This window comes from Strix uralensis, chromosome 6 (assembly GCF_047716275.1).
Source record: "Strix uralensis isolate ZFMK-TIS-50842 chromosome 6, bStrUra1, whole genome shotgun sequence".
NCBI classification, from domain to species: domain Eukaryota; kingdom Metazoa; phylum Chordata; class Aves; order Strigiformes; family Strigidae; genus Strix; species Strix uralensis.
In genome coordinates this window covers 43,656,057-43,679,864 of record NC_133977.1, presented here as the reverse complement: position 1 = coordinate 43,679,864, position 23,808 = coordinate 43,656,057, and the positions used below count along the sequence as shown (strand labels likewise).

The 23,808-nt window shown below is 36.2% G+C and overlaps 1 protein-coding gene across 1 annotated transcript in view; it reads left to right on the top strand.

Annotated features, from left to right (window-relative positions):
* The window catches only part of NEB (nebulin), a 156,091-nt gene that overhangs the window by 116,527 nt on the left and 15,756 nt on the right, over positions 1 to 23,808 (top strand). The window contains exons 123-146 of the mRNA XM_074873845.1: positions 1,982 to 2,086; positions 2,264 to 2,371; positions 3,610 to 3,714; positions 4,364 to 4,468; positions 4,599 to 4,703; positions 5,296 to 5,400; positions 5,505 to 5,615; positions 6,103 to 6,213; positions 6,687 to 6,788; positions 6,912 to 7,010; positions 10,904 to 11,014; positions 11,164 to 11,268; positions 12,056 to 12,160; positions 13,457 to 13,561; positions 14,402 to 14,512; positions 14,981 to 15,091; positions 16,563 to 16,676; positions 16,815 to 16,919; positions 17,370 to 17,474; positions 18,091 to 18,195; positions 19,010 to 19,102; positions 21,418 to 21,510; positions 22,973 to 23,065; positions 23,531 to 23,623. Of these exons, the coding sequence (XP_074729946.1) occupies positions 1,982 to 2,086; positions 2,264 to 2,371; positions 3,610 to 3,714; positions 4,364 to 4,468; positions 4,599 to 4,703; positions 5,296 to 5,400; positions 5,505 to 5,615; positions 6,103 to 6,213; positions 6,687 to 6,788; positions 6,912 to 7,010; positions 10,904 to 11,014; positions 11,164 to 11,268; positions 12,056 to 12,160; positions 13,457 to 13,561; positions 14,402 to 14,512; positions 14,981 to 15,091; positions 16,563 to 16,676; positions 16,815 to 16,919; positions 17,370 to 17,474; positions 18,091 to 18,195; positions 19,010 to 19,102; positions 21,418 to 21,510; positions 22,973 to 23,065; positions 23,531 to 23,623 (2,505 nt within the window). The remainder of the gene's footprint in view (positions 1 to 1,981; positions 2,087 to 2,263; positions 2,372 to 3,609; positions 3,715 to 4,363; positions 4,469 to 4,598; positions 4,704 to 5,295; positions 5,401 to 5,504; positions 5,616 to 6,102; positions 6,214 to 6,686; positions 6,789 to 6,911; positions 7,011 to 10,903; positions 11,015 to 11,163; positions 11,269 to 12,055; positions 12,161 to 13,456; positions 13,562 to 14,401; positions 14,513 to 14,980; positions 15,092 to 16,562; positions 16,677 to 16,814; positions 16,920 to 17,369; positions 17,475 to 18,090; positions 18,196 to 19,009; positions 19,103 to 21,417; positions 21,511 to 22,972; positions 23,066 to 23,530; positions 23,624 to 23,808) is intronic.

The window sequence follows — 23,808 nt, the reverse complement described above, 5'->3', positions numbered from 1 at the left end:
AAGATGCTCCTGCAACATGGATGTAATGAAATTCTGAGGCCAGGTATGCTGACAGCACTCTACGACACATACCTATGGAGCCAAGTAACAGGAAGAACTGCTGCTGTAGGATGCATTATATATACAATTCAGCTGCTTGGACTTCTAATATTTAATGACTGGAGTTCTCTGCGTTTGTATGGATATCAGACTCCAGAGTTTTGTCTAAGTGCTTAATGCTGGATATGATAAAATATTTTCAAAAACAGAATATCTGAAACAATATTTACTGTAACTTGGAGATCACTCAGCTCAGGCTCGTCTTGCCTCCATTTTCTCCTTTTGTTACAAATAAGTGTTATATATACTTCTATATAATATTTCGCATACTTACATAAAGAATGATTTTCCATACATCTAAGATACTGCATATTAGCTCTTCCTGATATTTTCCTAACCGAATTCTCATTCTGCCACCATTTCTTGGGCTGGCCACCCCTCATAACACAAGTCCCTTAATTCAGTATGAACACGATGGAGTAATTTGCGAGTAGATTACAATGTTTATCTACCACTCTGCCTGAGAATGGTGTCAGATTGTGCTGAGATACAGATCTGAGATCTGTAGTAAATCATGTTTTTATCAATTTCTTTCACTACTTAAGCAAGTCTAGCAAGGCAGTCCTCCTGCAGTCATATAATACAGTTTGTGGAAAAAAAAATACTCTTTCCTTTTGCCAGTTCTAATAAGAATCAGAAACTAGGAAGTAAGTATGATTCATCTATTTGTTCATACAGAACAAAGAGCCTAACATATTTGTATTTCTAATGATGTAAAAGAAAGCCCATAATGACTCTGATATTATTGTGTATAATTTATTTTCCATATTCTACCTTCATTTAATCTGGATTCCATCGTATATATTTTGGTTGTACCAGTTGGGTGAAAATGTGGCTTATTAAATAACTGATACATATTTATTTCTGCTCTGAAATCACAGTTGCTAGCAGTAACCTTACTCTTTTCAATGGTCAAAATGATTCCCGATGGGGCCAGATAACATTTAAATTATAAACTAGAAATGCAACAGCAGAAAACAATTACATGAGAGGGAGAGGGGCGTTCTTTGTTACTGTTCATGCAAGTAATAAAATTCTTCAGTAATACGGTACTAGAGGTCTTTATTTAGACATTTTTGTTCATTTTTTCTGTGGATTTCTATTATCTCATTACTAACTCCTTGCAGGTAAGTCTGAGTCTGAAGAAAAAGCACTCTGCCTAACCTGCATGATTATCTGAGTTGACTTCATGTTATGATTTGTTGCTTGTATATACATTTTTTATTTTATCTGTCATAGTCCTGTTTCAAAAGCATGTTTTTATTTCCTCATACAAGATAGAGCATGAAAGTTCTTTTTTAAAAATGTGTTCTAACCTCTTCCACCTGCCCTCAGGCTGTCTACAATGAATTATCATTCTTGGTGTACAGTGATTTTCTCACTGAAATCTGTGAAAACAGCTTTAGAGTCCTAAGAAGGGCAAGATGATATTTAAAAAAAGAAATTATCAAGATACAAATTCTGCTATCAAAGCCTTTAAAATAGACTGGCATTATGTTGTATTCACTGGATGTTTTTTTCTTCTACTGTGTAAAGATCTTTTATGTTTCTCTGAATTTGATGAATATTTAAAAATGAGATATCATCCACTTACGAATTTTAGAAGTCACTGATCTGTTGAGATTGTTTGGTTTTTTTTTTTTAGCTCAATCTTGGAGATTTAGGATAGAAGTGAAGCTTTTACACTCAGTGAAATAAATGTAAAATTAATCACACAAATAGATAGGCATCCTCTTAGGCAAATAAGGGGTTTGCAAAATTTAGCTCATTTAGCTTTCATTGACTTTGGTGGAAGGATTTTGCAATTTTATGTATGAATATAAACATAGGTCCTGAAGAGCTTAGTTTGTGTGGGTAACATACACTCTTTTCCAATCACCAGATTCAATACAAAAAGGAGTATGAAAAGAAGAAGGACAAGTATACTACAGTTGTGGACACTCCAGAACACTTAAGGACTACAAAAGTCAACAAACAGATTAGTGATGTAAGTGTGGTCACTCCCTTTCAAGCATATTCTTTCTCTGAATTCTGACCTTTGGAGTGTGATAATTAACAATATGGCATTTTCAGTAGTCCATTATAAAATGATTCTCATCTTGATTTTTTCCAATTGACACCAAGAATGCCAAGAAATAATATAATCTACAATTTGTATCTTCAGATTATTTACAAGTTGGAATATAACAAAGCGAAGCCTAGAGGCTACACCACAATCCATGATACACCGATGTTATTGCATGTGCGCAAGGTCAAGGACAGAATAAGTGATGTAAGTAAATCATCTTGTTTGTGGTATCAAAAAGACACATAATTAACTTTTTACTTTGAGATGCAATACATTTAACTCAAATGTAGCACTGTCACTAAAAAATAGCTTCTTGTTAGAGTGTATTGGTTTTGAATGTAAAACTCCCAGTGTACTTAATGCTTTTTCAAAAAACACAATAGAGTATGAAGGTATTCAGGAAGCTTTTTTGTGTAACGTTCTTCTGTAGCTCTTGGAACATTTTTGTTGAGTAGAGCAGCCCTCATTAGTAATAAAAGCTGTGAGATGGAACTGTTATCTAATTTAAAGCATGGGTTTGGGGAGTTTGATTCTGGGTTTTCTTCCTGTATTGACTAGTGGCTTTTGTGGAGCCTTGAATAAGGTACTTAATACATTACTGTGTTTATTCATTTTTTCTATGGATATTGTGAATATGTAAGGTAAATATTCTGATATTCTGATAAATATGTGTTTTGGTTATGGGGCAGTGAAAGGCTAAAAAGGAGAGAGAGAAAGGAAGATGAAGTGGATAGAATAATATCATAGGATTTGGTAGTCCTGGTCCTAACTCCTCTTCCTACCCTAGGCTTTCTGTCTGACCTCTGTATTGTTGTTCTTTAGATATCCATAAATAAAATGAGAATACTAGCACTTCTGTAACTCAGTACAGTACTGTGAGAATAAGTAGTGTGAAAGTCATTCAGATGCTACATGGATTATCTATACAATGAGTAAATCTAGGAGGAAAAAATAACCACATTATCCAGATACTAATGTGGATCATTAAGAGACAAAGATGTTCAAAAGTGATCTGTGAATTGAAATACATTTTTTCAGTTCCAAACTGAGCACTGAATTTCAGATTCTATAAAGGAATTTTCAGAAAGCTTTCAATGTGGCCTCTCAGAAGATAAGTTGCTTTCAAGCATTTCTATTAGGTGCAAAAAACTAGAAACAGGCAGAATTACTGTTCATGTGCAGAGTTTGTTAAATCTTAGTCTGTGCTTCATGGTGAGTTATACCTGCTACATCTTCTATTTAAAGAGAACTGCTGCTGAAGAGGACCCTTTTTTCAGGCAGATGGTTGATACCGAGTTGCACTGATTCAGTTTCGTTTTCTTCTGTTAATATTTTATCTTGACAGGACCAATTTTTAATACTATGTTTTTCATATTTTGATGCTTTTCTTGTTGACAATGATATTATCTTTGTAAACATTTTTTATGTTTGTTTTTCTTTAGCTGAAATACAAAGAAGTGTATGAGAGGAATAAATCTCACTGCAATGTCATAGCAGATTCAGTTCATATTAAGACTCCAAGGCATGCTTACAAGCTAAACAGCAATGTGAGTTCAGTTTTATTAATACTTTAATTTTATTATGGATAGTGTTTGTGACTAGCAATGGAGACCATGAGAAATTATTTTCAGTTCCATTAAATTTTTTTGGGCTTGGACATTGCTTCTAACTCTTATGCTGCTTGAATAAAATATATTTTAATTTATTTCATCCTAAAGTACTCACTCTTGCAAGTTGTCCTTGAGGTCCTTGTATGTCACACATCTACTTGTTCTTCTCATCCCCCTCTGTTTTCCTGAGACACACATAACTGTCCCAGAACATCATCTGTGATGATGTTCTTGTAGAGAAAGTGAGCGCTTCATGGGAAGCTCTCCTGTATTTTCTATTATTGGTGGTCTGACATCCACTTCAATAGGCAAGGAACTGAAATCAATCACCTTCTTCAAAGCCATGACATCTTTTCAGTCATTCATATTCTTTTCTCCACCTAGTAGTGGTAAAACTAGAGTCAAGGGACTCCCACTGGATTGTACAGAATTCAGAGGAAAGCCCTATTCTAATGTAGATGCACTTTCTTACCTCTTCTCTCTTTAACTGTTACAGACCAAAAGAGAATTTGCATTTCTATGAATGTCATGTGTGAAGTACACAACTTCCAATTAACTTCTTTTTTTCTTGTTTCACTATAAACAGCTGGATTATAAGAAAAAATATGAAGCAGCCAAGGCTCATTGGCACTGGATTGCTGATAGGCCTGACTTTATTCAAGCAGCCAAGTCATCTCTGCAACAGAGCGATGTAAGAAAATCAGAACAGACTGATTACTCCCCTTCCCCCCATCTCTCATGTTCAGAATAAAAAAAAAAAAGGTGTAGAAGATTTGAGACTCTCTTCTTCTATCTTTTTTTTTTTTTTTTTCTTCCTGCAGTATGAATACAAACTGGACCGGGAATTCCTAAAGGGATGCAAACTCTCTGTCACAGATGATAAAAACACAGTATTGGCCTTAAATAATGCCATCTTGGCGAGTGATGTAAGTACTTAAACACTCACTTTTTTTGTTCTACTAGAACTTTACTTGCTACATAGACTAATGGAAATATGATTGGATTATGGATTAAGAATGCAGCTTTGAAAAGTTGTTCTCAGTCTCACTTCATTATTTGATTTGACTTGTTCATTTCATTAACAAATTGGCAAAATCTGAATAAATTTGGTCTTGTAAATGTCACTGGCCTAGTTAGTGGATTAAATAAATTTTCAAAGTTAACATTGCCTGAACACCCTAGACCTTTTGTATATCTCTGCATTCCTGGCATTGAAATGAAAATAGTATCTCGAGAAAACAATGAAAAAAGCTGCAGGTATAACTTGTGCATAACACAAAGTATCATTAATAATTGCTAACAATATATTAATATTCAATATTCAATATATTAATAAAATTCCAAGTGAGAGCTATAGAAATATGTAGACTGGAATGAATTTATCTTGGAAAACATCAAAATGTGGGCTTTTCTGCAAACTTTTGCACTAACAAGCAGGTACAACTATAGTAATTTCTTTTTAAATTGCCACAAGTCAAGACACACATTGCTTAAAATGATATCTTTTCTTCCTGCTAGATAAAATACAAAGAGAAGCACAACAAAGCTCGAGGAACGTACCATGTTGTTCCGGATACACCTCAGATCCTCCTGGCTAAGAATGTCAGCTCTCTTGTATCTGAGGTAAAACATCGGAGAGTTATTTGTTCATTTTAAGTACATTCTTTTAATGTGGGGGATGGGGCTTGCACTGCTGTTTTTCACCTATTTTTATTCTGTGCTTTCAGAACAAATACAAAGAACATAGCAAGAAGCAGCTTCCACATGGGTCTTATACAACCCTGCCAGAGACACGAGACACTGCTCATGTAAAAGAGGTGACCAAGAATGTCAGTGAGGTAAGTAACTAGTGTGATAGCATTTTATAGGGAGATTATTACCTGCTGCCTATAATTGATTAGACTGTTGCATGCTTTAGTATATATGCAACACATTTAGAATCTCATTGAAAAATACCCAAGGAGTCAGAAAAGATTAATTATTACCAGAATGAGACCTTAACAGAGAGCTGACACATTTTATCAGGAATCTGTTGAAATACTCTGTAGAAAAGTGACAGGCTGGAGTGCTAACAGGTGCCCTTAATTCAAATTTTATTTTTCATAGATCACAGTTTAAACACAAATCAGTATCTCCAAATAGCAAGCTTTTGTAATCTAAAGTGCAAATTATGACAAACAAGCTGGAAACCATGCATTTTGAGACTGAGGAGACTGCATTTTATCTGTCTTAACAGCTTCTAGTGAGATTATTTCCAAGTTTCAGTAGCATTTACCTCTATGTGAAATTAAAAAAATCACACATGGTCCTTTTTGCTCTTAACAGACAAACTATAAAAAGAAGTTCGTGAAGGAGAAAGGCAAGTCTAATTATTCTATCATGCTGGAGCCTCCCGAAGTGAAACATGCCATGGAAGTTGCTAAAAAACAGAGTACAGTAAGTTTGTCTTGTCTTTTCATGAATTAGGTAGCTTGTTTCAGCAAATTCCGTCAAAGTCAGCTGGCAAAAGCAAAAGTTCATATACTTCTGGATTTCACCCCAGCCTCCTTGTTCAGGTGTAATTCAGAAAGACAAAAGTGCAAAGATTTACAAATGTAAAATTGCGCTGAAATGAAGGATTTCTTTGAAAGTCATATTTCTACTTAATCACATGGTAGGATTTAAAATAATCTAGGTCAAATCAGATTAATAATTTTTTTCATTCCTTCCGATACAGACAGAATCGCACATGCTTATTTCTTCATTTGTAGACAACTTGCAAAAACAGATTCCCAAATCGATTCCTTGTGAAATTATTTTTAAAAAAACACCATACGCTTTCCCAGCCACATTGCTGTGTCGTTACTAGGTATATGCCTCATGAACAAACCTCAGTAATTTTCTTTCCTCTGTCTATCATCACGGATTAGATTGAATACAAGAAAGATGCCAAGTCAAAGCTCCACTACACACCTATAGCAGATCGACCAGATATTAAGAAAGCAACTCAAGCTGCCAAGTTAATTAGTGATGTAAGTGTTTAAGTCTTCTGTATAATTCTTTAGCAGTAATTTTACTATTAAAAATAGTGTTAGTAAAATAATTAAAAAGGAAAGTCATCACTACTAAACTATACTTTTTTTTTTCTTTGTTAGATTGAATACAAAAAGCGTGGAGAAGCTGGCATTGGTGTAACCATGTTGGGACGTCCAGATATTGAACTGGCAAAGGAGGTGTCCAAACTAACTAGCCAGGTAATATTAAAAAGTTGGTGAAACTTTGAAGCAGTGAGAGAAAAGAGACATGCTATTAACTTATAGACTAATACTAATATTATAACTGTTTCTAGATGAGGGAATAAGGGAATATTTTAAAGGGAGCGTGTTAAAGTAGAAATTAAATCCCAAAGCAAGGTATTTCTTTGTTAAATAAACTTTTCTACTGACTTACTAAATGCCAGTAGTTGGGATCTCCTTAAAATTATAGTGTGTCAAGATCTTTTAAATACTAAGGCTGGTATTAGCCATGTTCTCTTTTTTAGCTTTTCTGGGTACTGGCTTTAAAAGAAGCAGCCTTTTACCTGACTCTTATTATCCATCCTTTATGAGATGGACATTCAGTTTCTTTCAGCCACTTTCTTTCTACTTTGTGCCTTTAAAGGAATCTTCTGGTTTGAAGTTAATGTCATATTAATAGACAATGGTCTATTTTATACAATGGTCACATTCTCTGATCAGTCTGAAGGACATGCTTGCTATTTTTTATGACAATTTTTTCCACCAGGACCTCAGTTCAACTTGGTTCTTTCTCACCACTTCATGCTTTAATCCTGTAATCGTTTGCATTTCTGATCTTGCTTTCTTGCTACGCATTATAGGCAGAATACCTCAAACGTCATATGAGAGGGCATGGAGCTGCATCTTATGATACCCCATGGATGAGAACCTTTAAGAAAGCTAATATGCTAAGTAGTCATGTAAGATAATCTTAAGTGACACATCTGGGAATGCCATTTTTATGCATCTGTCTCTTGCTTGCGTATCATCTTACAATTCCAAGCTGTTAAAGGGTTTATGATGCACCAGCTGCACTGGATCTTCTTGTGTCAAAGATGTTGAATGTAGCAAAACTTGTGAGCTGGCTCAGATGTGACCTTCTTTTTTTTTTCCTCTGGAAAGGCAGTGCATGGGAATTTGGGGGGGGGGGGGGGGTGGGGGGGGCAGAATTTGTCTGTTTCAGAAACACCACATGAAGCTTGAAATATTACTATGCCTTTTATAATGGTTTTGGAACTTCCAGCGTTCTTAATGGAAGTACCTGATGCACTCACGCAATGGGAAAACTCGCACTGTTCACCCAAAACCCCTAAAAACAAACATATAAGCTTGAGTTGGTTTTCCTGAAACTGTGCAAAAAATGGAAATATATGTGTATGACAAACCTGAGCAATGGTGCTGGTAACTTTTAGTAAACAGTCATACCATATTCATAACAGTCACACTAGGACTTCATTTTAACTATTCAAACTTCATTTAAAGTTCATTTAAACTATACTGTTTCCATGGTGCTGGAATGGCATAATGGAAGCAGAGCGTATGACTGAATCAGCCCCAGAGCCTCTGGGAAGTGTACACTGTAGTGATTCAGGGCATGTAGTTTCTTATATTTCTTGCCATCTCAAAACCTTTGGAAAGCAGAAGAACGATAGCAGCGCAGCAGTTTTTGAAGTGGCAGCAGACAGATCTGTGCCATTTCAGTTTTACACATGTATTTCCAAATGAAGAAAAGGGGAATTATGTTTTTTCCATGTCTAGCAAAAACTGCTGCATGTAACTGTCGCATGTTTGAATGTCAGCCATTGTGTGTGTCAGGAAGACCAAGAATCTTTTCAGTAGAACCAAGCATCTTAAACTGAACTACAAGAAAAAAGAAGAAATTACATTTATTTCCATTCAGTGATAATGAGATCCTCCTTTTCCATGCTTTTGCTACAATGCTGGCCAGTTCTCCTCTTAGTCTTACATGCTTTCATGAGATTATTTTAGCTCTGAGAGAAAAGTAACTATTGTAGAGGCAGTAAGAGAGCAAAGAATAATTGGCATAATCTTTAACTTTCATTTGTCTCTTAGGCATTTCTTCTCCTAAACTTATCCTTTATGTCCAGTTTGTTTATCCACTTGCCTTCTTTAGTTGGATTTCATCTGCCTGTCTGGCATGCTTGCTTTTAATTTTGCATAGATTTTCCAGTAATGTTTCTTCTGGGCTTAAAAAAAAGTGAACTCTTTGGCATGATGGTCTGATCTTGATTGTATGTTGCATAGCTTGCAAAACTTAACAGATTCTGGTATATTTCTGCTTGGTTTTAATTTTGGGGAAGCCAGAACCAATACTGGTGCCTCTATGTCAAAAATGTTAATATTCTTTGTTTGCTTACGGCAGCTATATAACTTGTGGATTTGCCTGTTTCCCTGTGTGTTTTATCTGAATGTTGGTATATTTTGCAATGAACCATGCATGAACCGTGTGGTGCTGTATGGACGAGAATATGACAATGAATTCAAAGTGTAAAATGCGGTTGTGGAATGTGATTTAATTCTGCATTCAGTCATCTTTCTTTTTTTACTAATATAAAATTATCTGTTTATGTTTCTGTAATTGTGAAAAAAACCCCTCTAGCATGAGTCAGCTGTTCCTCAACTTAGTTATCAGTTCTTCAGTACTTTATTTCTTTCATTTCAATTTTCACATAAATATTGCTTGGGAGATCAGGTTTTTTTCTGAAGAACCATTAATCCTTTTTCCTCATCAGCCAGATTTCTATATTTTCTGCATGCTTTTTATAAGTATTATCTTGGTCTTGAACAAGATAAATTCCTTCAGAAAGACTGGTGATGGTTCTTCAATTCTTGTTCTTCAGACCAGGGATGGGGTCATTTTAGTATTTAGTATAACATATCTCCAAGGAAATGTGGATTGGTAAACAGAAAGAAATATTGCCTCACTTTTTTTTCCAGAGTAGGCAGAATACTACTACAGGGAAGACATGACAAATCCTCAGAATTTTTCTACTGATGTTTACTGTAATGGTGATAAGCATATGTGCTAACTCTGGGATCCACTTAGATAAGCCAGAACTTAATCTTTAATACTTTGAGTTTTTCTTGCACTCTTCAGTAACTCTTCTGAAACAATTTTATGCGTCTCTGATATCTAAGTAATAAAACCAAAATATTCCTAATGGAACCATCCCTTTTGTAGGTTTACAAGAAATAATGAGGAATTAGCCTTTAGCTGCACCTTCAGCCGTGGGATGGGACAAGTCATGATGAATGAAGGACTTGCCCTCATTTAAGTCATTATCAAAACTCTCATTCCTGTTAACATGTCTGTGCCTCCAGCCTAGGTCTGCTGGATTATTATGGTTTATCTTGCTGATGCTAATGTGGTTTGGAAGTGTTACTAAGCCTCCTGCATAATCTAATTCCTAGTAATTAATTGCATCACTGTTCTGTTTGTGACCATTAGCATTCTTCTTCATCTGTGATTTATACAGAACATAATATATGTAAAAGTATTTGATGTATTCCCATCTTCGGTGCTTGTATGTCTTAAGGTAGTTTTTAAGGCTCTTATTTCTCCAAGAAGCACATAAAAAGTTCTTTTAAATACTCTTTATACTTGTGTCAGTTTTTGTCTCTTTGTGAAATAGGGTATCTTTTCTCTGTGCACAGTTCCCATCAAGTGAAAAATTCTTCATCAAGGGTCAGAGTTTAGCTGTGTTTTGTCAACATAATTATCTTGACTATGTCTTTGGGAACTGTCAATGTTAGGTTAGTGGTTGGACTGGATGATCTTCAAGGTCTTTTCCAACCTAGACAATTCTGTGATTCTGTCTTTTTACAATGAGGAGATGCAACCTGTGCACTGAATGAAAAATTGTAAGTGGTATTTTGTAAATACAGATGTAGATTTTCTTTCCATGTCAGGTCATCTTTAAAATAGCCTCTATTCCAGTGGATGCCTTCAAGCTACTACATTTTTGTTGTTGTTCTTACCGTCAGCATTGAAATAGGGTCTCTTTGCCTTCTGCAGCCAAACAAGTGAGTACTCAGGAACAGTTGTAATACCTGGTTCTTTTTTAATTTAGGTGAAATACAAGGAGAATTTTTCCAAAGAGATGGGTAAAAAGCCAAAGTATGATTTAAAGGAAGCTAAAATCTACAAGACCATGAAAGATGCTCACAACATGGCTAGTGAGGTATGTTTACTTATGGTTTCCTCCTGGGGAAATGAAAAGTTTCAAATTTCTTTAACAAAGACCTCCTTTATGTTATTAATACATGCAACATCATGGGTTTTATTAGCAGTCTCCCTTTTCTGATGTTGTTTGTCCTTTCTTCCCTGCAGGTGAAATACAAAGCAGATTTAAAGAAACTTCATAAGCCTGTCACAGACATGTCAGAATCGCTGATCATGAACCACGTCCTGAGTACAAGCCAGCTCGCCAGTGCTGTAAGATCATTAACTAATCCCAGATCCATTTGATGTTTCCATCGCTATTGATTCCATTCTGAATTGATCTTTGCTAACTATTTCTGTAACAATTACTCTCTCTGTAATTGTTCATGGGACATCACCTGGTAGTGATCTCTTCCTCTACTTTCTAATGATTATTTCTTAGTTAACTAGCAACTTTGCCACATTTGTCCTCTGGGAAGTAAAAGCTTTATTAGCTGTAGAACTGTTAATATTTTAAATCCTCTAATAGTTTTTAGTGGATTGATTCTTTATTACATTTTAACTGATTGCATTACACTAACAAATACCATTTTCTTCTTTTTTTACTTTTTTTACTGCTTCCTATATTTAAAATTTTTATTTTTGTATGTTTTTTTCATTTCATGTTTCTGTTTAACATCCCTTTGTTGTAGATGTACTGAATTATGCCTAACAAAATACTTGATAATTTTACTGAGAAAAGACAAAAGTCATTATTGCCTGATACAGCCTTTTCATGTATCCACTGTGTTTTCTTTTTTCATCTTTTTCTTTTTTTTTATTCTGGTTTTGAAAAAATCTTCGCTGCAATCAAAAAAAAAAAAAAAAGATAACTGTTCACCCACATCTTTAGAAGTGATATCTGATACTGGGAGTTAAACTTCTTGGTTTTGTTTTGCTTTTTGTATTTCTAATTTCTCTTTGATGTTCCATTGAAGTGTTGCTTTGATTGGACCTAAGAAGTAAATTTGCTGAGGGATTTTTTTTTTTATTGAGATGATTTTTGACACCTTCCCTTCAGTACCAGTACAAGAAGCAATATGAGAAGAGTAAGGGTCACTACCATGTGGTGCCAGATAATCTTGAACAGGTTCATCTAAGGGAGGCATCAGAACTACAGAGCCACGTAAGTTGGTCATGTGTTTCTCATTAACCCCACTCACTGAGTACCAGTCTCCATCACTGAGGTCATTCTAGCAAATTCTTCAGTATATAACAATCTCTGTGCCTATCTGCTTTACAAACACTGCACACCTGAGTAAACAAGTCAGTGAGAAATATTTGCACATTTGCAAGTTTAGAACACATATAAAATACCTCTATGATTTCTTCACTCTAGAGTAGATCTCACTTATGTCTGTTGTATATGGATCTTTTTACACAGTATAATACATTTATAAGGGTGATTCTGTCTGTAGAAGAAAGGACCTGGTAATCACAGAAACGGGGAATTGAAAGAAGTAGGGTTGTTGCTGAGAGTATCTTTCCAACTGCTTTATCCATTCTAGCCTCAAGTGATACAAAGGAGAGCTCTGCCATTCTTTTTCTGCATCCAAAATGGTTTTAACCAAAACAATACATACTGTTGCTATTAAATGTGTCTGACATTTTTCCCCTCTGGAATACAGCAAATGGTGAATCATTCCAGAGAAATCCATACCCTGATTTGGTCTCTATTCCTCTATATCCCAGGTTCTATTCCAGGTATTTATTGACTGTAAAGTAAGAGAGAAATTACTGCCAGAACACAAAGGGCCATAGTTACTGTTCTGCTGCATGCCATGGAAGAGCAAAAAGGTTACATAGCAAAGGACAGTAAGAAAACGGTTGTTAATCAGTTTGTAGCTAAAGTCATTGCTTGTTGCTCCAGTTTGAGATCAGGATCTGTCTCGGCCAAAGACATAGCATTACTTCATGCAGCACTCTGAAAGCTGATGCCCTAAAGGCTGGATACTATAATTTGAAGCAAGAATATCTCCACCCTTGTGGACATTTTACTTCCTGGACACTCATGCACAGAATTGGTTAGAAAGTCACTAAACTGCATCTTTTCAAGCCCTGCTGCTAACACTCCAGCAATCCATTAACGTGTAACTGGCTGGACTCAGACAGGGTTATAAGCAGACTGACTGCCTTCAAGTTAGATTTTTACAGCTACCTGTCTTCTTTCTTGTGATCAATAGATCAGTAGATCTCGCTTATTCTCTGCAACAGGGAATCAGTGGAATTTTAGGCCACATATTTTGCTCCAAGCCTGACCTTTGATTTTACATTCTGTGGTCAATAATAAGGATTTCAGGAAGGTAAACAATATTAGATATTCATTTTTACCACAGATCTGTTAACAAAAGTAGGCACGTATTAGTCAATGAATTGGTTCTTCGATTATTTATGAGGGGAACTCTTTTTCTTTTCTTCTCAGGTGAAATACAAAGAAAAGTATGAGAAAGAAAAAGGAAAACCTATGTTGGACTTTGAAACTCCAACATACCTTACTGCAAAGGAATCTCAGCTCATGCAGAGTGAGGTATGGTTAAAATCAGTACTGATAGACTAAAAAACTTTATTTTTTATAGTTAAACTTCCATAGTGATTTAGACAGGCAATTATACTTGCATCTTGTGCGTGATGGTAAACTGAAGAATTATAGCTATATCCCATTTCTTTATAGTGGTTATGAAATACTACGTTTTAAATTCATGAAGCTTTCCTGTGTCAAAATGAAGTGTATATTATCTGTATTTTTTCATCCGGAAGCTCTCAGTAAATAAAGCTTAAGCTAGTCTTCGAGTCCTTAGAAAAAATGTAATATGAAATAAATTTCACTTAAAGTTTTGCAACACTAGTATGTGTGTCTGTTATCACAGTCCACAGAAAGTACCCTGCTTATTCTTTTCACCTCAGAACTCTATTTTTGAGAAACCCATTTATTTCCTGCCTGTCTCTACTGTCATAGTGTTCTTCACTGACCTGTTGTTCTATTTCCTCAAGCAGTTCTTTTCTGTTTGTTTGAAGTATAATCTTGTTCTGTCACAGCTTATACATGCTGAAAAACAGTTGTATAAGGCCATTAGTCATTATGTTTGAGTGATTTCATTGAATGTTTTCTCTACATATACAAGTAAGTAGGGGAAAAACATAAAAAAGGCAGGGTCAGGTCATATTTGTATTGAAAGTAATGAGCTGTTTTGTAAAGTAATGAAACAGGATCTATTGTTTTAGGTGCCCACAGCATTGACTGTAGCAGATTGTCATTGTGACATTAATACCAAACCACTGCTCCATCCTCCCAGTAGTTTTTCATGTGATTAAAAATAATGTAATAAATATTTGCTATTTTGTTTTTTTTTCTTCTTACTCTTATTAGAAAGAATATAAGAAGGACTTTGAAGAGTCCATTAAGGGCAGAAACCTTACCGGCTTGGAGATTACACCATCCTTATTACATGTCAAATATGCCACCAAAATAGCAAGCGAGGTAGCAGTTATTCTGTGCTTATTTCCTCTGTCAAGTTAAAGAATTCTACTAAGTACTCTCAGCAGCATTTCTTCTTCACCACTTTCTTTTTCCTAACCATTCATATTAAGCATGCTTACATATATTTTGTGTTGTGATCTAATTTCTTGTGAACATTTATTTCATTGTTCATTAACTGTGTTTATATTTACCATGTCTCTTTCTGACATTCATCAGCCTAACTGTTCCATAGCAGGGTGTATATGTGTGTGCCTTTGCAATTTATCTTGAACAATAATTACTATACTCTGTTCTGCTGCAGTAGTTCTTATATAACCCTATACAATACTCTTTGTTGTTTAAAAAAATTCTGTTTACTTTGGAGCTTTAGGAATTTTTTTCTTTTATTTTTAATTTTTTCAACAAAGCTGTAGAGTGTAGAACTCTCTTTAGTCTGGCTTTGCAGTTTTTCTTTTCTTTCTTCTGCAGAAAGAGTACAGGAAGGACCTGGAGGAAGGTGTCAGAGGTAAAGGACTAACAGCTTTAGAGGAGACTCCAGACATGTTAAGAGCGAAGAATGCAACTCAAATCCTGAATGAGGTGTGTCAGGAAAATACCTGAATGCATGTAACAGCCTCCAACTGATAAACGCTTATGGCTGTATAACACTAGTGTGAACTCTGTTATTCCCTAGAAACTCTTGAGTAGAAAGAAAACAAGAATGTGTATGGGTGACTAAAGGTAAAACCAGGAGCCTGAGCATTCATGTGAGCTTTTTCCTGGCTTTGCTGTAACTGTCAGGAATACAGGTGGGAAGCAGGTGCTGTGACCAACAGTCAGATCAGTCAAGAGGTGGGCTAAACCAGCATTGTGATGGCAGCAAGGCTGAGTGTAGGAACCAGAGGTGTCAGTTTTGTAAACTAGGCATCTTGGGTCAGGAGTACTTACCAAGGGTTAGGAACTAAGGACCGAGGCTGAGGAAACAAGACATAAAGTGAGAGATCAGAAAGGGACTACAATGAGGGAACCAGACTGTCATACTTCTGCTCTGGGAGGTGTGCTGTGCAGCAAAGAGCTCTCTCTGAATGCTTGGTGGGTGAGTCAGAAACACCAGCCATGCTCCTGAACAGTTCCACCTGCCCAGCACTGACGGCCGAGGCAGTCTTCCCCACTTTGATGGAGAGAGGTGGCCAGCAGGCAGGCAGGATGCAAACCTAGCAGCTACTCTGTTGACATGGTGGACTGATATAATAAATTGTTCATAGTGATTGTTTTCATAGGATAAGATTAGCTCGTATTTTAAAAACCTTAACATCATCAGGCTGAAAGCTGAAAAAGTAACTTTTTAGTGTTACTTATGGTTTTGCTTTCTAACAAAATACTCTTAAGATAATCATCTTTACTGACAACAGCATTTTGTACTTAGTAGTGGAGAGTTTTTAAGCTATTCCAAAAGCCTGTATTTTATTACCAGAATATTACAGACATATTCAGCTAAGTTCAGCAGAGTTGGCAAAGAGAGATATGAATTATACCAATCTATACAAAATAAATTGTTTAGACAATCAGTGGAAATCTCTTTGGGAAGAGTAGCTGCTGCAGCACTGAGTTTTTAGGGAGGGTATTCATTCCAGAGGGCCCCAAACGTCACAGAGAATCCTTACACCTTGCATTTTTTGGACATGCTCAGTGTAAAACATCTGACCACCCTTCACTACCACATGCATTGCCTACACTACCCACTCCCTGTTGCTTCTCTTCTGTACATGTTATTGTTTTGCACCTATCACTGATCACCTAAAGGAACTTACTCTTTGAGATCACTGGTGTGGGAAGGAAGAGTGACCTTAATACAGGTGGCCTGTGGTGTACTCCATTTACTGCTGGAGTAGGGCTGTTCTCAAGATTTAAGTCATAAAGTACACACTTTCATGACATCATTTTTGTGTTTAAATGTGAGTTTATAATAGTAGCATTCCTATTTTGTGGTGTGGTCATGAAATGATCTGAAGGTTGCTAAAGGTATTACATTCACATTGACAAAGTATCTATTTACTGTCTTCATCTGCAGAAAGAGTACAAAAAAGCCTTGGAATTAGAAATCAAAGGAAGAGGCCTGACAGAACTGGCTTTGGAGACACCAGATTTTGTGAGAGCAAAGAATGCCACTGACATTGCCAGCCAGGTCTGAATAATATCTCATATATCCCATTTGATGTCTTCTTTAAAGGAGAATTTATTAACATTTTTTTCTGATTAAACCAAATGAAAACTGTTGTCAAGATATGATTTAAGGCACCTAAATGTGAGCTTTCCCCAACAGATCAAATACAAACAATTGGCAGAAATGGAGAAAGCCAACTACACCAGTGTTGTTGATACTCCAGAGATTATTCATGCCCAGCAGGTCAAGAACCTTTCGAGCCAGGTATCTTGAGTGAAGCAGTTTAATCATTGTTCATGTGGGAACCTCGAGTGGACGCTAATTTGGAGTGCCTAAATAACTACATGTCACAACATTCAGGAGATACACCAGAAAACCAGATTTCTCTAGAGCTGTGATGTGGCATCTCTTACTCTGAAATTCCATTTCAATATTGAGATTAATTTATTTTAATACTGTATAAAATGAAACAATAATTTCTATTGCTTTTGCAATACCAAAGCTAATTTTGTTCTAAGTAGATTTGGTTAATTTTCCTACTTCTTAATAACCCAATGTTTAAAATAAATCTTACACAGAGGCATAATCTGAATTTATATCAGACACAGAAGTACTCATGTTTCCATAAAGATGGGCATTATGCAACAGTAAGTAATGCCAGATTGTTTATTACTGCTTTTGTATTAATGGAATGTATTTTGTATTTTCTATCAGAAAAAGTATAAGGAAGATGCAGAAAGGACCATGCCATACTATGTGCCTGTAGCAGACACACCAGAAATGCAGAGAGTCCGTGAGAATCAGAAGAACTTTAGCACAGTATGTATATAAATAATAAACACTGTTACTGTCAAATAATAAAAAAATGTTCTGCTTTTTTTCATAAAGTCAGAGTATCACACTTTAATCCCAACTAGGCTTTATATTCTCAGGGCTCTTCAGTTAAAGGGTCCGCTACATATGCAGCAGCGCACTTAAGCATGACACAGGGAACCAAAATGATTCTGCAATTTTCTTGAAAAAACTTCTTGCTGCAGTGCTTTGACAATTCCTTTGCAAGTAATAGAGAATTATACTTACAGAAGTTGTCTGTTGTTGTCAGTGGGACTACCTGCAAGACTGTGGGGTCAGTAACAGAACTCCACAATCTGACTTGAAATCTTTAACTTTCATTGTTGAGACTTGGTTTAGATACAATCTGGCACCTTTCAAGATTTTTCAATTAATCTAGCTAAGGATCTCCTATTGCTAATTTAAATGAGAGTACCTGTAGCTGTGGTACATCTTCATATCACTAATGGTAGTGTTAAAATTACCTCCTTCTAAGGTGTGCTTGAAAATATTATTTTTTTTCTCACTTTCAAAGAAAACTCTGTGAGTAAATGTTTATGGAATAGAGTCAACATTTGACATTTTACTTCAACTTATTTCACAGCTTCAGTATCAGTGGGACCTACAGAACAGTAAAGGAAAAGTTACAGTTGTACAAGACACACCAGAAATGCTGCGTGTGAAGGAAAACCAGAAGAATTTCAGCTCGGTATAGTTATTTTCTGTTTTCAGTTCTCATTTCAAAAAATACAGTTTCATATGTTTCATAAAATAACTATTTTTGGCTCTTATCTTATGTGTAGTTATGTTCTTAATCTGCTTAAATGTGTGTAAGAATTTTTTCAAACAAAACTAATGTTATTCTAAGTCAATTTAGCTGGTTTTTGCTACCCCTTTTTATCTACTGTTTTTTTGTGGAGTGCCCTGATAGCACTCCTTCACATATACATAGCTGTGATATAGTTAAACAATCAATCCTGTACTTAAATTGGCATTACTAGTATCCACCTTTCTTTTGTCCTGTTACCATGTAAGTAGTGTATCCTTGCTATGTTGCAACTGTCTTTTTTCGGAGAAAAGTGAGCAGTCTGCCTGATTTATTTCACATTTGCTGTATTACCATGAAGTGCCTAAAGTCTGCTGTATCATTTTGCTGCTAGCACCATTACCATAGTAAGTAATTAAGTGGAAGACATTTGTGTAAAACATAATAAACCAAATTAGAACAAAAGGAGCCAATTAGAACAAATACTAGTGTTCAATCCTAAAATTAGCCTACAAATGTTGTGATATTCTATGTGAAATGCGTTACTACAAATATAAATGGTCAGCCCCTTTATTGCACAAATGGCACTCGTGGTAGGACAGACTTCAGACAGGCAGTAAGGCAGTGATCCTCCAACTTGGCTTTCAGCCTGCACTCTTGTGTACAAATCACTGCCATGAGCCTGTATTCACCCTCTAGAAGAAATAATGTTGTGTTTTGAATGCTTAACCTTGTTGTCTTCATTCTAAATATTAAGATTTTATATAAAGAAGATATTGGAACTGGAACTACTATTGAAAAGACACCAGAGATGCAGAGAGTTAAACAAACCCAGGATGCAATCAGCTCGGTACAAAAGAATTGATTTTTAATACTATACCAGTGCTAATTCAACTTGAAATAATACATTTTTTCCCCCTCTTATTTCTTTAAATGTTGCTAACAGTGGTTTGGCAATAACCCATCCAGCTAAGGGTTACATTCTAAAAATTTTTACCTATTCTTGTTTCTTAAACAGTAATCTTTCTAATGATTAACATTCATTTTGTTACTTACAATCCATTTCTAAAACAAGAAAGCTCTTACCATCATTTTAATCTCATCCCAGACACAGTTTATTTAGCACAGAATCGAAGAATCATTTAGGTTGGAAGGGACCTCTACTCCAGCCCCATTGCTCAAGCAGAATCAGCTAGAACAGGTTGTCTAGGACCATGTCCAGGCCAGTTTTGAATATCTCAAAGGATCAAGACTCCACAACCTCTCTGGGCAACCTGTCCCAGTGTCTGACCACCCTCACAGTAAAGTGTTTTCCTATGTTCAGATAAAATATTCTGGTTTTTAATTTGTGCCCATTACCTCTTGTCCTGTCCCTGAGCACTACTGAGAACAGCAGCTCCCTCTTCTTCATTCCTTCTCACTGGGTATTTATACACATCCATAAGTTCCCCTTGAGCCTACTCTTCTCCAGGCTGAAGAGTCCCAGCCCTTTGAGCCTCTTCTCATGTTAAAGATGCTCCTTACTCATCTTTATGGCCCTGCACTGGACTTGCTCTGGGAAGTCCATATTTTTCTTGTGCTTGTGAGCCCAGAACTGGACACAGAACTCCAGATGTAGCCTCACTGGTGCTGAGCAGAGGGGAAGGATCATCTCCCTTGGCCTGGCTCACGGTCAGCTTCTTGTCCCCCAGGTCCTTCTCTGCAAAGCAGTTACCCCCCAGCATGCACCCCAGCCTGGGGTTATTCCTCCCCAGTTGCAGCGCTTTGCATTTCCCCCTGTTGAAGTTTGAGGTACCTCTCAGCCCATTTCTCCAGCCTGTTGAAGCCCCTCTGGGTGGCAACACAACCCTTGGGTGTATCAGCCAACCCTCCCACTTTTGTGTCATCTGCAAACTTGCTGAGGGCACGTTCTCTCCCGGCAGCCAGGAGGATATTAATTGAGGATGTTAATGAGGATGTTCAACAGAATTGGCCCCAGTATGACCCCGGGGGTACACCGCTGGTGACATGCCTCCAACTGGCCCCTCTGCCACTGATCAAAGTGCTCTGGGCCCAGCCCTTCGCTGTGCACTGTCCTAACCCGTGCTTTCTTAGCTTGTTGGTGAGGACGCCAGGGCATCTGTCAAAAGCCTTGCCAGAGCATGTCTCATAAAGCTTTTGTATTCTGTAAAAAATTGTAACACCCTAAACTTGGAATAATTGTACGTATTACTTTTCTTTTGAAATTTGTAACTATTTTTCATGCTTTTTTTTGAATGCTGATGTCATTTTAGTATAAAAGTTACTAACGTTTCAGCCATTTGTTTCATGTGTAGTATGTTAAGTATGTTCTTGTGAAATGCTTTTTTTTTTTTTTTGTTATGCTAAAGTAGAGATGCAAATAGCACTGTAATTGTTACAGGTTTGTATGGTGACTCCCACCTTTCAATAAGATAGATTTTTACAAATCCAAAATTCTTCCTTCATTGGTCGAGAGACCAAATGGTATCAGGTTCAAAGGTATTTAGACCTGGTTTTAGAAATCCCTTTCAGTGAAGTGACATTCACAGTGACATCTCCTCAACGGCTAACATTACCTTCTAACAGATTGCTTGAAAGGTGCTGGGAGTACTTCAACAGCAGCTCTCTGCTCATGTTGAAGCCATTTTAAATCTTCAGTCTCCATGAGATCAGGATAATGCTCTTAATGTATCCACATACGGATCTAGGTGCCTATTTCAATGCCATTAGACTAAAATTTTCAGAAATTATTTTAAATTTTTAATATCATGGTTTTTTGCAACTCGGTGTAAGAAACCTTGAAGTGGTTCAGTTTTATAAATCAGTGGGGTTGTTCTTGCTGAAATTAAGCTCCTGGGGGATGTTAGATGCCCAAGTTTTAAGCTTCAATTCTGGCTCAAACAAGACTCCTTTTTACCCTAAGCCAAGTTATTGTTAAAGTGCTTTGTAGAAGTGTGGCAGAATTATCTGTTAGATAACTCTATTAGAAGGTTCCTTGATGATGATTCCCTTCTGTCACAATACGTTTAGTACCTGAGATTTGAATGAGTTTGTAAAGTGTAAAGGACCCATGTTTCTTTATTCACGTAACTTGTTACACACGCATGCATCAGCTATGCTTTAATGTAAATCCTTTTACTTTTTTTAATGTCTCTGCCTTTGTAGATTAAGTACAAGGAGAGTATTGGAAAAGGAACTCCAATTCCTGATCTTCCAGAAGTGAAGCGTGTCAAGGAGACGCAGAAGCACATCAGTTCGGTAATGGCCAATGCTTTCTGTTTACCTGTTTACTCATGCAGAGCTCAAGCTCCAACCTTTGGTAGTGTTTGTGGGTATTTTTTGTTGAAAAGAGGACGGATCTCTTAAATCTCTGTATTCAGCAGCAGGAAGGGTAAATATCTGAATTTTGCAGCAATCATTACAATCAGCCACTTCCTTGCATGACTTTTGTGACCTTTTCTAAACATAAAACTAGAAACAAAAATTACCCAGGTGATGTCTTACAATTAGTCTCAAAAAAAATGGATCAGCTAGTCAGAGCTTTGTGGGAAAAAAAAACTTGGAGCCTTTTTTGTAGTCACAAAACCTAGTAACAGTTCTGAGTGGAATCAGCACCTGACTCTTCCCATGTCTAGTTAAGTGTAGATTTTAATAACCACAGTATGCTCTCCTGATTTTGAGCCACTGCTGCTTTGCTTTGATCTCTGCATACAGAATTGAGGCAGGGTATGAATTTGTGATTATTGGTACCTCAGATATTTGCTATACAATGCTGAGGAGCAGGGACACCCATACAATGAGTATCTTAACGATTTCCCATTCCTGATTTTATAAGTACTGTTTCCCTTCTGAGCTGTTTATGATACTAATGTGTTTTACAGCTCACTTTTGCACAATTGAGTTGTTTTTTCAAATGATTCTTCATTTTTTTAACCTTTTACATAATCTGTTTTCCCTTTCTGTGATTGCTTTATTTTTTTATTTTTTCATCGTTTCAAAGAGATCAAGCAGTGAAGTTTTTTTTTTTGTTAGCTTGTTTTGTTGCAAGTATTTGACTAGTTGCAAGAAGAACCATGAATGCATTTGTAATGTATTTCTACATGGTTAGCTTTTAAACCAACCCAGGCATCTCCTATGCAACTGCTTTCATGAAAAATGCAATTTCTTTAAATCAAACAATTGGAGGTGAAGTTAAACCTGGTAATACTGAGAACTAAAACTCCATTGTTTTTCTTACTAGACACCTAAAGCAAAATAAAATAATGGTGTTCCAAACAAATAGTTAGAGAGACCAAAATGAAATACTTGGTATTAAACCTGTCTATAAAAGGTTCAGCTGTTTTTTAACACCATAAAAAAAACAAACCCTCCAGAAATGTTGACGGTCTGAAAAGTAATACTATTACATTTTTTAAACTAAGAGGAAAAGCAAAACATACCTACTTTTCATCCAGGTCAGCAGAATATTTAAATTTGTGTCCTACTGTAATGAAGTATTCTATGGATTTCAGTGTGTTCAAGCACCTCAACATAGACATTAAGTACTTTGTTGAGCTGGTGACCATACTTACACAGACTGAGTAAAATAAATTGTGCACATATTACCTATAATCCCAGATTATATTTGCCTATAAACCAGGTAAATTATCTATCCAAATGTACCGTAGTTGTTGTGAAGGACTATGATCTTCTCACCTTGCTGGGTGCTTGTGTTCTGCAGGTATTGTACAAAGAGGACCTAGGGACAGGTATCCCAACACCTGTCACTCCAGAAATAGAGCGAGTCAAACGCAATCAAGAACACATTAGCTCGGTATTTAAAAAAAAAAAAAAATTTAACAACTTATTTTTGCATAACATCCTAACATACAATCTGTTTTTCTTCAATGGTTTAGAATCACGCCCTGCTCCTGACTTTTCCATGGCAATATTTTTAACTCATTTATATTCCACCTGTCTGTGCTTTAACTTTTTTTTGGTGATTTACAACTTGACATGCGTTTCTTTTAAGAACCAAAACTGGAAGTAAGCTGTGAAATTAACATGGTGTTTCTCTCCATGTTTGTTTTATCTTAACTCTTTATCTTCTAGTCTCTCTAGTCTTATATTTACAGAATAATCAACCATCAGCCTCCTCCTTAATATTTGCCTCTAGAACAAGTGTGAAATTAATTAAAAAGTGATCCTAACACTAAACATAACTCACAAAATAGTCAGATTTAATGGTTTTGCCTGCGTTGAGTGCTTTTTTTTGTGGAAACTTTCTTGTACCTCACAGGTGTTATACAAAGAGGGCTTAGGGACTGGCATCCCAACACCGGTTACTCCAGAGATGGAGAGAGTCAAACGTAATCAAGAGAACATTAGCTCGGTATTGCTAAATAAAACAAACCCTACCCTTTCAAATGCAAATCAAATCCCTTTAACTCCTCCATATTAAATTTTTCTTTCAATTCTTTGTTGAACTTTGAACAACCCTTTCATAATCAAACCGCTAAAACCCTGTCGTTATCCTTATATTTTAATTTTTGACTCGGTCTAACTTGTCATTAAATT